This window comes from Tachypleus tridentatus, chromosome 6, assembly GCF_004210375.1.
Source record: "Tachypleus tridentatus isolate NWPU-2018 chromosome 6, ASM421037v1, whole genome shotgun sequence".
In the NCBI taxonomy this organism is placed as follows: domain Eukaryota; kingdom Metazoa; phylum Arthropoda; class Merostomata; order Xiphosura; family Limulidae; genus Tachypleus; species Tachypleus tridentatus.
In genome coordinates, this window is record NC_134830.1 from 63783052 (window position 1) to 63798957 (window position 15906).

Genomic DNA, 15906 nt, shown 5'->3' on the forward strand with positions numbered 1-15906 from the left:
TGTGAAAAAATAACAACAGAGCCTGCAATCTAAATAGCATATTTCAATAACAATGAGTCACTGCACTTCAGTAACAAGTTTTTGATACTTAAGAACAAACACATGGAAACCACAAGCATACCTTTATATGAAGTCAGTGGTTGAAGGTAACCTTGACATTTATAGCAGACAGGAAAAAAACCCAAAAAAAACCTGTCATCATGACACAAACTTGAAACTCAATTGGTTGCTCAGTGCATGAAATTCTAGTCTTTTCCCTACAGAAATACGAGATCAATACGAGTTTTTGACGGTATGTCTTATGAATACTTGCTTAACTATACCTTTTTATGGCATCCAATAAGATATAAAACCAAGTAAATTAAAAGGCAAAATGAAAGCAACTATCTGTCATACACAAAATAAATTAATTTATTGAGCTTATTTCAACAGGCATTCAATTTGTGTGTGTGTGTGTGTGTGTGTATATAATTTGTTTGTTGAAATTTTACTGTTGATATATTCGTACAGCTCCACTTAATAAGTGATACAAGGTTTTAATATAATAATCCACATTTTTATAAATCACAAAATTACTTTTAGTTAATGTACACAAGTTGAAAGTTACAAAAAAAATCAATCAGTCAAAAGATATATGTTGAGAATATGTCTACATGTATATTTCAGGAATAATGTTTTACATACAAGTAGAACAAAAAGATGCCATAGGAGGTTCTGGGTTAGACAGCATTTTAAAAGTACATGGGCGTAACTAAAATGTTATCACTTCTATAATAAATTGGTTCCAAGAACTATAGCAAAAGTTGGTATTCTGTGCTTTGTATTTTTGCATAAACAAAAGTTGATGAATATACTACTTATTGAAAATAAAATTCTTCATATTCTACTCAGACATCAAAAGGTAAGAGAATAATAATTGAGAAGCAAGAATACCTAAATTGACATAAACTATATTTGTGGCTCATAAAATGATTGCACACTATAGAAACAAAAATAAAATTCAAAAATTATCAAAATACATAATGGTTTTATAAGAACTCTGGGCCTACAAAATGATGTATATTAAGGTCAATGCATTGTTACAAAATTCAAAAGCTGTTTGAATCACTGTGTAATGTATTTGCATATTATCTTTAGTACAATGTACAACTTTCAAACCAAGAACTTATTTATAGAAATTACTTGATGTTTTTGACTATGAAAGACAAAGCTTGCATATTAAACCATAAAGGTTGCAATAAATAAAATGTAGATGTTCAATAAAACAGGAAAGCCTACAAGCAAAAATTATCAGCAGAAAATAGTAGTAGTAAAAGACTTGTATGCAAACTGTGTTACAAAACATTATATATTAACGTGATTAATTTTTGTCTTACCAAAATAAGGTTTGGGTTTGCTGTCTCCAGTTGCATTACTTCCATAATGCTGGAGTTCCAAGAGTGTAGTGAGCCATTCCTCTAACTCCACTTGGCTATTTGCCACTAGCCCTAAACAGTCATCCTTTGTATAGAGGGCTATGACAAATTTATGTCGTGCATCAAATTTTCTGTTAATATTGAAACAAGTCTTGAGGATAATGCTCCGTTTCGGGAGAGCTCCTGCTTTCCACTTCTTTTCTGTGTCATAATATTCTAGTTTTGCTGGACTACAAGCAGATTCTGACTTCAGTACAAAGAATTTCTTCTTCATTGTCTAGTATCAAATACAAAAACAACAACCATAACTTTGCAAAAATGAAAACATAAATATTGAGACATTTGGAATTTTGAAATATTTCTATCAGCAAGGAAATCATGTAATAGGCATGACATTATTTATTATTATTATAAATTCAAGGTTGAGCTATTTTATAAATTTTAATACTTGGCCTTACGCTTGATATGTAATGAATAAAATGAATTAGATAAGCAATGCTATTCAACATTTCTTTTTATATTATTTTATTTTAAAAATATAAAATACAAAAAAAATCAAGTCACACACTTATGCTGAAATACTTATCACACAACTTCAATAAACACTTAATCCAAAGGATACAAGTTAGTCACAATACACAGTATAGCTAATATAGTGAATGTTTTAATTGTTTGAACCAATTACTCCAAATAAAACTGCACAGTTTTATTCACAAAGTGAGTGCTTTTCTGCATAGTTTCAGCTGACTAAAATATGACTGGTTCTACAACACAAATTTAAACAAACGGTGAATGTTTTTAGAAAGTTTCAGACAACCTAACAATAACTCAAAAGAGTGGTTCTACTGTACAGCTTTACTCGTACAGATAGTGTTTTAGCTAATCTAAAAGATAACACAAAAGTGTGCTACATTTTCTTTTAAAGTATTATAACATTATGCTCAGTTTTTCTAATGTATTAACCATGAACAGAAGTATTTTAGGTTTAGCAAATGATATATGATGAATAAGGCAAAACTTCACACTTTTTCTTGTTTCATGCACCTATAACAATATAGATATATATTCTTCTGTTAAAAGTGACACTGAAAAGTATCTGACTATGTCACTACTAATAATTAAATGACTATTATTTCTAATTCCACAAACAGGCATCAGTAATATTAAATTAAAGACTGGTGAAGACATATTTAACAACATGCTCCAAATAATACAAGAATAACTTAAAACAGTGGACAATATATTAAATTTAGTTATTTTCACTTTGGAATTTTCAAAATATTACAATACAATTTAGTGCACAAATGACGACAACTTTTTAACCCTATGTGCACAGATGGGGGTCAAGTGTGCTTGCTATGATCTTTTACAGAGTGCCATTCAATATGAGACTATCCAGTTGATTCCAAAGTTATCACCTATTCATTGTACCCAACACTGTAGATTTAACAGTTTGCAGTAGAAAAGAGTAGATCAGATACAATATTCAGAAATACTGAAAACAAAACTGTAGAGATGCATTTTAGAGGTTATGCACATTGTACCTTGGAGAATAGTATTTCACTCTTCACATGAATATCAACTTAAACTTGTCACAGCCTGAGTCACACTAATACTATCAATTCACAGACACACCTCGAGTACATGTATTTTTATAACACACCTAAGAAACTTGTGTGTGACAGGATAGCACACTTTACTAAAAGCTTGCCATATTTTGTGAACATAGAATGGACCAACCAAGTACACACTTGGCAAAGTCCAAATTTCATAAATTTACCAAACAATATTTAAAACACTTTGAAATAAAAAGTCAAATTAATTTTATTTCCTAAGATATTAATTACTAAGTGCTACAGTTGTCCCTGGAAATGTGAATGTGGAATCCTTAAGATATACATTAACAGCAATGTTTACTGACTGTACGTTAAACACCACCAACCTCTGAAAAAATCTATACACATGCTACAGTTTGTTTTTACAGAATGAAAGATGGCAAATAAGTTGAAATGGCTAAATATCTCACCAATAACAATGACCTACTATTGAATACACACCAGTGTTCTTAAAAGTTTGTGAAGAAACTTACAAATGAAAACCTGAAAGACTTTTTAGTACTTATGATGGTAGAAGAGCTGCATTTGATACAAGCATTGCCCCCAAATAGTTTTTATAATAGTTTTATCTCTCTTTTGTATAAACTTGAATTTACTTTTGAAACAGTTTATCTTATTGTTAAATTTCAAACTTAAATATTTACTTGTTTCACTGTGCTGAGAAATTTTCTTGTGATGTTTAAAATTTTAATAATACTTAGAGCTTTGCTAGAATATAGGTTTCAGTTCAATGGGTGGTGTATGTGCTTGAGAAATGCTTCAAACTTATTGATGCAAATGTTGTTATGCACCCTGAAGCTGTGAAAAATACACTCACTACCCACAATCACTTGGAAAGATTGCTGGTAATGCACAAGAGTACTACTCAAAATAAGTATTTTTTCAGCGAGTTTCTCTGAGTCATGCATGAATGAGTCATTTACACACCAAACTGCAGATTGAAAGGTTCAAAGTTTGAGCCATGATATGCCGATGACTATGTTCCAGCATTCAACTGAAGGGGCACTGTATCAGTGATAGCCAATCCAGATATTCAATTAGGGTAGATAAAAAGGTAGAAGGTGCAACTGACTGGTCTCTCTCCTTCTGTTGAGCCCAGCTTGGCCAGGTGGTTAAGGCACTCCTCTCATAATTTGAGGGTCATAAGTTCAAATCCTCCTCACACCAAACCTGCCTGCCCTTTCTGCCATGGTATGTTATAATGTGATGGTCAATCCCAATATTCATTGGTAAGAGAGTAGTCCAAATATTTACAGTGGGTGGTGATGACTAGCTGCCTTCCCTCTAGCCTTACACTGCTAAATTAAGGACAGCTGGTGCAGATAGCCCTCGAGTAGCTTTGCTTGAAATTCAAAAGAAAAAACCTTCTGTTGAGTAATTACAAATTAAGGATAGCTATGGGTGAGAAGTTAGATGATATGTTGCATAAAGTGTGGTTAAAATTGGATATTTCAGAACTTCATTTTTGTAAAATGATTGAATACAGACAGATGAATTAAAGAAATGTTTAAAAAATTTTGCCAAACTCATCTGATGTAAAGTTATACCATTTTATTAAAATGTGTTTAAATATTAGATGGTGTTTACCTTGTTACGAGTTATTTTGAGAACGCTGCACATGTACAAACACTTTTATGAAGTACCAGCAGGGCTGGTACATACAAATTCCAGCTATAGAAAAATTTATTGAATTTAGAGATAAACACTTACTTAAAAGTTGGATGAGCCTGAATCGTTTTAACAATCCTTACTGCAAGCTATGGTTAAAATGAATTTGAGAAATCATCTAATAAAAAGGAAGCACATCAGGATGATGGGCTCTGCTCACCAACGTTCTTCTGTATGACATAAAATGTGATACAACTTCGTCAAGGTCATGGTACATTTAATCAGTGGGACGACTGTTGATGGCTGTTATCCTTTTTTTTTTTTTTTTAACTTATGGCTGGTCCATTAAATAATACTTCCAGGAAAACACATTTCTGAATATATATAACACAAGTAAGTACAACCCACAATTCTTAACTGCTTTAATGTACATTTAGTGAGGTAATATGAAAATTCTGGATTGTTCTTTGTTACATACATTTTAAAAAATCTATTCTATATACTTGAAATAACGCCAAAGTCCTTATGTATTACAGAATTGTTAGCGCTGACTGCTTTTATTTTCATACTTTCACACGTATATAGTATTATTTGCTTAACACAAATATTTCACTATGTTTTAAAGCAAAGTATAAACGAAGCCTCAGCTATACTGACAGCCGTCACCAAAGTGCATTTTCGATAAAAGTATTATAAACAAGGAATTAGCTCGTTTCATGTGGTTTAATCACTATAAGTGTAACATATCAATCGCAAAACGTCACATAAAATGGATGCTCGTGTAGCAGACATGACACCACGTCACCTTGCACACGCTATAAATACGTACGACCTATTAACTTTTGAAGCAGGCATCATTTGTCTAATACTTAAGCTACCTACATAAACCCAGTAATTGAGAAAACTGGCTTTAAATTAAAAACACGTAACAATTAAAGTTAATCATGAGAGGTTTGTGCAACGCTTGCACTATAAAAGTAACCTGCTTTTAATTCTAAAGCTATACGAGTTTATCTGATACAAGTTTACGTTCTATACGTGCGAAGAACAAGACGAATGCGTTATTTCGTGAAGCTCATGTTAAAATTACATGTTCAAAGCGTTCTTATTATTAAGTTCTCCAAATTTTTTCTTCATATTTATTATTGTCTTATTATTTTTTTTTAAGTTTGGTTTAAATAAACAAACCACTTTCTTGAGTCATTCGATTCGCAACTTGAGGGTCGTGGGTTCAAATTCTCGTCCCACCAAACATGCTCGCCCTTTCAGCCACGAGGGCATTATAAAGTTACAAACAATCAATTTCACTATTAATTAGTAAAAAAACAGCCCAAGAGTTCGTGGCGGGTGGTGAGGGCTGGTTTCCTTCCCTCCAGTCTTTCACTGCTAAATTAAGGGCGGCAGATGCAGATAATCCTCGTGTAGCTTTGCCCGAAAATCCAAATAAACCAAACCACTATATTTTGCTAACAACTCAAACAACTCCACGTGGTAGAGGCGCAGACAGCCTAGTTGCTTTGCGCCATAAAGCGCCAAACCAACCAACCAACCAATAATGTGGTGGAAGTTTTCGAAATTCTTAACCTTAACAGTATGGTAATAAAATAATGTCGTCTTACCTTGCATAGAGTAATCGTCTTAAAAGTATGGAAGTCAAAATAAAATAGGTAGAAAGTATACATTTTTAGTTCTTAAACTTCGATTTTTTATTTATTTTTACAAGAGTTTAGAAATATCAAAGTTTGTTTGTAGTTACTTGCAAAAATGTATAAGGCTGTTTTTTTGTTTTTTTTTCAATTACAAGCTTTTAGCTCATAGGTCCATTTCTTGACCCGATTCGAGATCAAATTACAGCCACGACTATTGATGATTCCCACAAGTCGGTTTCATGGTCTTTCTTCCGTACAATGTTCAATTTCTTAATTTTTTTCGTTGTTTGTCACTGATCTATTTTCAAAGATGATACTACCAAAGCATTTGTGCTTCTCTCGTTAGTGAACTTCAAATAAACATATGTTAGTTTTAAATGTTAAAAAACCTATCTCCAATGGAATATAGGTTATAGCAAACTGCGTACGGTAACCACTTATATACTGAAAAATATTAAAGCGCCCAAACTTACAATGTAAGGCAATAATCTGACAAGAAACCGACATTATTTTAAGCCAGGGCCAGAGAAGGCCCTTTAAATACCACTAATAGCTCGAGAGGGGTTGTCAACCATTTAATGAAGGACCACGAATAATATGTAAAAAGTTCTTAGTAAACAGCAGACACACCCCAACAGAAATACAATGTTCGATAAGACCTGCTCTTACTGTATTAACAAGTAGAAGAGTAAACACATTTGAAAGTGAGTGTATCCAAGTAACTGTGACTGAAACGTAGGCTAAATATACCAAATAGGTGATAACGTTGAGTGTACTATAGAGTGTTGCTAAAGTTTCCTTCGGAAGTTAATCATTGGTCTTTGTCCTGGAAATTGGTTTTAATTATCCTAATAATAAAATAGAGAGCATTCAGCAAAAATTATATTGCAAACTGGCTAATGGCAAAAAACGAAGTCGTGTCAGAAGTTTTCGGAAGTTATGGGTAGTATTTGTACAAACAGGCCGCTACTACTTTAGGATCCAAAGTCATATTATGGGTATACTTAATACATTACCGTTAATCTTACATTTATTTTCAGCATTAAGCCTTCAGCTGAGTTTTATCGGTAGTTTAAAACCAACTGCTATTCTTTGAGATCTTGGAGACAAAATGTCGTTAAGCGATATCCCTTGACATTCTGTTTGAAAACCGGCTTGAATATATTTTTATTATCAAAAAACACGCATATCTATTTAACACATTTATGCAAAATATCAAAGGCAGATAAGGTCGACGGCCAAATCATTGCCTCGTAATGTTATTAGAAACTACAACTAATATACCTAACCGCTCATTTTATCAAACATGTTAATCAGCAATGACGTCAATGTAAGACCCAATAATTGCAACAAAGTTATAAACCCCGTAGGAGTTAACGTAGAACAATAAGTGGACCAAGGACCTTAAATCCACGTGTATAACAGTTGAATTTATCTCTAGTTACAACTAAATTTGATCTGTGTCCATTCAAATTATATAATTATTACTAGAAAAATTAATTAACGTCGTTTTATACATAATAAAAAGAAGTTGCTTATGTGTTATATAAAAACTACACATTTTATAAAATTTATGAAATATTCAAGTTACAAAATAACGCGAAGTCCACGTATTAAAGCACATTTTGTATAGCACGTTGTGTACTTCACACATGATATAATATTATTAGAGCGCAAACTCTGAAATACAACTGAACTTCGAACAGTTTTACTTTGTCATAAAGGAGATAAGCCATGCTAAGCTTGAGAAAGTGCTTTTCACTTTGTTACGATAATCCAAGTTTGCTGGAATATTAAAAAAATAAAAGAACGCTAAGTCACCGAGATTTTCTTCGTTATATAAAAGCTAAACGTTCGAAGAAAAAAAAAAGCTACATTATTATACCAGTGTACTTTTCTACTGTTTGTATCAATGTTAGACCTAAAAACATTACAACGATCTGATTCAGTAGACAGTATTACCAAAACACTATTGTTGTGTAGGCATTCTTGTATTTTTAAAATATATTATTGTTACGTTCTCTTTAATGTTTTAATTTTATTTCGAATTTACTCATTCAAAGGGGCCTTCTATTTATTGCTTCCTTATTCATTGTAGACATTTATTGGTCATTCTCTAAGAAGATTTTAGCATCATCGGTTCCAGTAAAATATCGAGAAAATTAACAGATATGTTTTCCATTTTGCGCATTCTGATGCCTTACGAATTAACAATTGGGCTGTTTTTCATCTTGACACAAATAAAATGTTACTCATTTGCTAAATTTTCCTGGCCTTACTATTTAATATAAATAGAAATTGTTGTTGTTCGTAATTAAGCATAAAACTGCACATAGGCTATCTGTGCTCTGCCCGCTACGAATATCGAAACCCGCATTTTAGAGTTGTAAGTCCGTAGACATACTGCTATGCCACTGGGGAGGGGAAATAGGAGATTCAACCGTTGAAAGATGTAATTGTCCCCCTTTTCAGACATTGACAATTGGTACGTATATAGCGTAGAGCTTAACTAACAGCTACATCGTTAGAAAGTTGGTCTTAAAAATGAATAAAGAATTGTTGGATATATTGAATATGAGAGAATCACACGATCCAGTTCGTTATTTATTTTTTTCCATAAGAAGGTATATTTAATATGGAGTTTCAAGAGGCACAGCCAATTTTTGTGACCTCAGTGGACTTACTTTTATACATAGGAAAGCCTTTGTGCAAGTCCTTTCATATCTTTTTTTTATAAAATACAAAATTTTAGTAAAAGGATCACAGTTAAAACAGAGCAAAGTTCGATATATACTTTACTTAAGATGACTTCATGTCTTTTACTCGGCTGCTAGTTCGATTTCTCTCTCTACCTAGTAGGAGATATGGCTGGATACGTCCAAAATGAACGTTCTTCTCTCAAACCCTTGGTTACCCCAAGTTATGAAAGATCGCATGTGGTTTCCACATTTCAAATGCAGTTAACTATTTAATATTTTATTATACATCTGAAGTAACTTATGCTACCCTTAATGACTTGTTGACATTGCTGTTTCTATAAGCACGTGTGAACTACATAAATTAATAATTCGTTATTTATTTCGATTCGCTCTTCGTTTCGAAAACAACACGTACGTAAGGTAGGTAGAATCGAGTATGTTCACTTTGCAGTCTCAAGGTTATAAGGATATCACATACACGGAATTAAATTTTCCTCTTAAGACATGTAGATCAAACGAACAGTTGGACAAAACAGGTTTCATCTCACATCTGTCTACTACTAAGGTTTTTACTTGTATTACACCGTCCTTCGTTTAAATAGGTCAATACCAACGTAATTGTTTTCTTCACTTGAAACGAGAATACATTGGAAAAAAAAAAATCAAGGAGCAGCTGAATACACATTAATCCAAAGTAAGATATGTTCCCACTACCATTTTACAAGTCCTAACAGCTTTCTGAATATAGTATTACTTTAATATAGCAGATATTTCACATACCACAACTCAGAAAAAAATAACCAAAAACAATACTGAAATCAGTTGCACTTTGTAAAAACCGATATTCCGTACTGCCTTATTACGATTATCAGACTGAATAAAACCTACGTTGAACGAAGTAGTTTTAAAATGGCAGTAGACCTTATGCTCTGGTTTTCTTTCGGAAAGGTTGTCGAATGAAGCTACTGCAATTCCAGGTCTTAGGGTTAACCTTCTGATGAAAATAAGTGGTTGGTTTTGAGGTGTGGCTGGAAGCTTACGAGTTTTCGCAAATTCAAAAATCTACGTTTATTACTTTGTTAACACTTCCAGAACACATGTCTAGCTTCATCGTAGTTTCTCTTCGATCCAAGGGTTCTCTTTATTGTATCATGATTTTTATTTTGTAAATGAGGAAACTGGTTTCAGAGCCAATTGCTGTAGTAAAAAAAATCTAATGTACAAGTTTCCAAGCTTCGGTGGAGAGCACTGAAGGTCTCTTGTTTTGATATGTGTTTATATCGTTTGATAATCATGTTGTGTAACACTTTCTACGGGCAAAGTTTATATACACAAATCTCCCAAAACAAGTCTACCCGTGGGCATAGTGTATTTTTATGGTCAGGCAATTGGCATTAACAAAAATATATAGTTGTTGTATTCGTAGTGACGGCAAAGCTACTAAGATTATCTCCTGCCGTCACTAATTTTGAACTACTGACCACAGGGAAGACAGCTAGTAGAATTCTTAACAACCACCATCCGCATTGTGGGATTGACTGTCACTTTTATAACGCACCCACAACTTTAAAGGGCAGAGTTTTTTTTGTTTTTTTTGTATGATACGGGTTCAAACACGCTTGCCAGCTTCAAAAATCCACAGCTCTAACACAGGGCCAACCCTCACACCTGTCGGTGCTAAACACATCCATCGGCCGTTAGTTCACGGCTCACACCAGTAGCAACATGCCCTTAGATTAACACTGTTCAAATAATGAATTGTTAGCTTATGCATCAGAATGGGATTGACGTACATACAAAATAAATTAATGTTCATAATTTCTTTTCCGAAATTTTTACATTCATTTTCGAGTGAATTTACTAAGACATATGATATAATTACTATAGAAATAGACTAGATTTGCAAAAAATAAATCTCATTTTGCTGACGCAACAACTTATTTGTGTGTAGTATCATACATGTGGCTGCCATCCGTCGACAATAAGAACACGAGGTATATGCGAACTGAGCCGTGAAGAGGTAGTAAACACTCGAACTTTGGGTCAAAGTTTATGCCAAGAGATGCTCGACAAATAACAATAAAACTGTATATTCAAATGTAAACAATAAAAGTTTTTACATATACACTTTTAGAAATGGGACCAAAATATATTGTAATAAAGTTTTTAACAGGAAAACAGTTTCCTGTAACCTAATTACCTCAATAACAATAATAAGGACGAGAACAAAACAAAGCGCTTTGGAAAAACAGTTACGAAATAAACATAACGAGAATTCAAAACAGTCTACTGTATTATGCTAAACTCATTTTATCTGAATTTTTTTCTGATGTTGTAATAGGAAGATTAAAAAGGAATGAAAACAGCTGAAATCGCTAATTTGGCAGTGACATTAGTAAAAAATAAAAATATTCCTTATCATTGTCCACTGTCTACGATTTAATAAACATCAAATACTTGTCTATCGGTAGTAATATACGTAAGAGGTTTTCGCAAGCCATATGAATGTTTTGGCTAATTTGTTTCCCGAAGCGAAAATAGAATAATTTTAACGTTTTCTATTCATTATTTAACCTATAAAATTACTTCAAAGCTAAACAATTCCTGCTACAATATTACTTAAATCTACCATTTCACGATAAAATAAATTTACAATAAGGAGGTAAAAACTATAGATCGACAGCGTATAAAACTGTGTTTTCAATTTTGTAATCATATTGATTTGGTTACTTTACATATTTAATAGAGTAACGGTTTTATAAAATATTAATAAAAACCACGTCAGAGCTATACACATAAAGAACCTAAGAAGACAATTTCTTTGCGTATTTGACTAGAAAGAAAAAGTTACTTTGATGATTTTATTTTGTGGGTCATCAAAGGACTCATCTATGTTTTTCATGATTTAAGTTGTATTTTTGTGTGTGTTTAAGGTTGTATAGAATAATTCTATTTGCATTACACTTTTATTCTCGCTTATCACAGTTTGCCACATTATATTTTTGTATAATTGTCAGCGATCGTATTACTTATTTTCTTTGTATAGAATAATTCTATTTGCATTACACTTTTATTGTCGCTTATCACAGTTTGCCACATTATATTTTTGTATAATTGTCAGCGATCGTATTATTTATTTTCTATAACCTCCAATCAAATAGTAGACTTAGAAAAAATAGTACTTCGACATAAAACGGTGAAATTTCATCCAGGCAGAATATGCATGGAAAGTACATAGTACAATGGTTGCTATAATTAGTATTAATTTTTATTAATTTTCAAAATGCTCTGGTAAGAAACACCGAGCCAAAGATTTACAACAGGTTTTCAGACGTACGAGTTAGATATTTTAGGGCTTTGTCCCGTTAAAGACTGCTCCAAGCGATTCTCTGGATTGACTGCTTTAATACCAACAGTTTGCAGACAAGTTCCCATTTTGCTTACGTATGTAACGATAAGGCTTAGTCCCAAAGCATGCACGTCGTCTGCTACAACAGCTCCACCACAGCCTGAAAATTACTTTTAGATTATGCCTCACAGGCATACTGACGTAACTGGGTTGTTTGTCTCATCAGACAAAATACCGCTACGTCAATAACTCTCTACACGCGCGCTCCTTGCGTGAATTTTTTATGTTGTTTACCACTCGGCTAACACTGCAGACCGAATTCTACTTGCATTGTATACCAAGCTTAAGATAAATATTGTAGCGATTAAAGTAACATGATATACATTGTTTATGAATATTTTTGGGGTAACAAAAACGTGACTTATGCAAATACTGGTCGTCTTAGTTTCTTTGTATCAATAGAAATACTATCGTAATCGATTTAAATACATCAACTGAACTTTAAATGCATTTGTGTTCGTGTGTGTGTGATTAAGAAAATTTACGTTCGTGATAAAATACAAATGTACAGCACATTTATTGCAACAATTATTTCCAAGATACCAATTTTTGCCTCTAAATAATAACATTTAATATATATGCTGTATAGCACCGAATGTCTGGACTAATTGGGACCAATGGTGGTTTCGATAATCAAAAATTCTGACAACTGAACATTATTTAAAAATCATATCTTGAACATAACAAAACTGTATCTCGAACAATATTTCTCTGGTAGTTTTTGTAAGATTCATCTTTTTAGCTGCGGTATATCGGCTCATGGATGGCTCTGAGTTTGCTTTTTTTTTTTCTAAGTACAAACTTTTAGCTCATAGTTCCGTCATCTCTTGGCCATTTTAAGATCTAACTACAGTTTTAGGCTCAGAAGGTCAAACCCTTTCGATTGATGTATTTGACCATGCCAAAGGTATCACAGATTATTTTACTTTACTCCAGCCTAAAATACCTTCAATTTGAGGGTAGACCAATAGAGATCGTGATGAGTAATAAAGTTGAATCGGGTATACGCGAGCCCCACGCTTGATATTGCTGGCAAACAAAAATATAGCCAATTAAAAGGGAGGGAAGTATAGATTAATTTACTTTACTACCGCCTGAAAGAATTTCAAGTACCGCGGCTATTGAGGGCTCCCTCTGTTTTAATTTGTTCATAATATCCACTTCGTCACTAAACGTAAGAACCACTATTTTATGTTTCTTCAGACATTTTTACCACAACAAAGAGCGACTTTGATCAAACAACAACACTTTTTATTTGCTTTAAAGGACAGTTTGTTTATTTATTCGACTTTGATCAAACAACAACATCAACAAAGAGTTTTATTTAAACACATAAAATGTAAAATCAAAACTTACAAAATCAATGTAAAGTTCTATTATCATCAGTATTTAAGGACAGTTTGTTTATTTATTCAACATTAATTGGAAAAAAGATATAAATGTTAACATATTAAAGTTTATCATAGGAGGGAAAACGAAATCGGTATCAAGCCTATGTTAACATTTTAAAGGGAAAACGTGTACGGCCATAGCGCCCAAAAGCATTAGGGATATTTAGTCTTCATGCATAATCAAACAACACAAGTGCACAACTAAAAATTGGCTACAGATTCAATAAGACGTTGGAATTCAGGTGTTAGAAGTTACAACACACCAGATCCCACTCACACACACAATTTCTTTTACTTCATTTACTTTATTTTTGAAAACTGTGAAATAAATTATTTCTAATTTTCACTTAATAAATTAGATGCAATTTTTAATTAAAAGGATTGTTTTTTAACGATAAAATCCTCAACTGAAAATGAAAGTTTATTTTCATAAAGATGTACAGTTTGGCATTTTTACTTACAGCAAAATTTCAAGGAAAAAGAAGTTTTGAGATAAAACAAAGGAAAATATATACTGGAAAATAACGTGGCTTTAATAAATATTCAGAGCAGTTTTCATACAATTTCTGCCATTTACCAGACATTAAATTACAATGATAGTAATCCTAATCTGATATATATGTAGTCTTTGCTAAATTAACTTTTTGCTACTGCTTATATCAATACACAAAAGTATAGTTTACAAAAGAAATAACGTAAAACTATTTTTGTAATTTGATACAGTACAAGTATAAAAATCCAATTAAAGTTTCGGTTCCTCTCAGATGTGTATAGAAAATGAAAGAGGAAAAACAACTATCTAACTTGAAGCTGTATTATAGCGTAGTCTAAACTGATGGAATTTGAAATAGATGGCCAACAGAGTTTCTTAATAACTGGTACAAATTTCCATGAATAGTTTAGTCTACTTGTTTTGCTCGCACGGTATCAATTGTCTTAGTTTTATTCATGTAAGTTAACTCGATGGCAGACGTATTTTCACTACATATAGCTCAGTTTCATAGAATCAGAGCAAGAGGTCAACGTCAAAAGAATGCACCTTCCACAGACGCCCCAGAAGTTCAGAACATAAACTGAGATATAGAGTTTTATCCCCCCCCCCGGGAAATATGCCATTCTTAAAATGTGTTTACTATTTCTGATTTACTGATACCATAATTGTTACAACACTATACAAAAACAAACAAAACCAATAATTTTCATCGTAACTATTTTTTATGGACATTAAGCATTAATCAAGTACGCGTTTAATTTCATGTCATACGCATTACAGCTCGAGAGAGAGAAGTTATTTACAAAGATAAACCCACGCAGGCTATTTCTGTCTAAGACTAGAAGAAAACAAGTATACCTGTAAAGTATGGTGCGTAAGCCTTGCGAACGAACAGACTTAAATTGAAATACGAGGAGAGGAAAGCTGGTTAAGTTCACTAGAGTGATTGCATTTTGTAAGACTTATTATTCTGTTGTTTTTTGCTGGTGGAACAAAAGGAGTCAATATGTTAACTTGGAATTTTTCTTTCATTATTAAAATGAAGCTATGACACTTGTAAAGATTTTAAGAAACAAATAACACACACAAATACATACTTAATAAACTTAATAGTTTCGTTGAAAAGAAATGTAATACAATTATCAATATACAATGTTCTTGAGGTATGGTCACAACTTCAATATGCAATACATTCTTAAGAATATATTTTTATTACACTGCACCATAATGGCTTCTTATATTAGAGTTTGTGTTTCATGTTTTTTTTTCTTATAGCAAAACCACATCGGGCTATCTGTTGAGCCCACCGAGGGGAATCGAACCCCTGTTTTTAGCGTTGTAAATCCGGAGACTTACCACTGTACTATCGGGGATCCTTATATCAGGGTTCCAAAACATTTGTAAAGAACACTATGTGCGAGTTGATTCCTCAAGCTTTATAAATTAGAAGGTTTGGGATTATCACAATTATAATTAGTCTGCAAAACAAAAGGTAAGAATAAGTGTCTCTCCGATTTCTAAAACAGTGCGATAATTGGCATCTGTGAGGTATGGGATTAAAGACAGTTTCTTTAATTGGCCAAAAATAACACTATATAACACAATTTTGTTCCTGGATAGTATGTG

At 32.6% G+C, this 15906-nt stretch overlaps 1 protein-coding gene across 2 annotated transcripts in view; it reads right to left on the reverse strand.

The window, feature by feature from the left end:
• Positions 1–15906, reverse strand: part of LOC143252688 (insulin receptor substrate 1-like) — an 88629-nt gene that overhangs the window by 45746 nt on the left and 26977 nt on the right. The window contains exons 1-2 of one of the 2 annotated variants that reach the window (XM_076505219.1): positions 4742–4831; positions 1377–1692 (exon numbers count right to left, since the gene is read on the reverse strand). In XM_076505219.1, coding sequence (XP_076361334.1) covers positions 1377–1689 — 313 coding nt within the window. In that variant the 5' untranslated portion in view covers positions 1690–1692; positions 4742–4831. Of the gene's footprint in view, positions 1–1376; positions 1693–4741; positions 4832–15906 lie in introns of those variants that run through there. The other variant, XM_076505218.1, reaches the window with a different exon arrangement.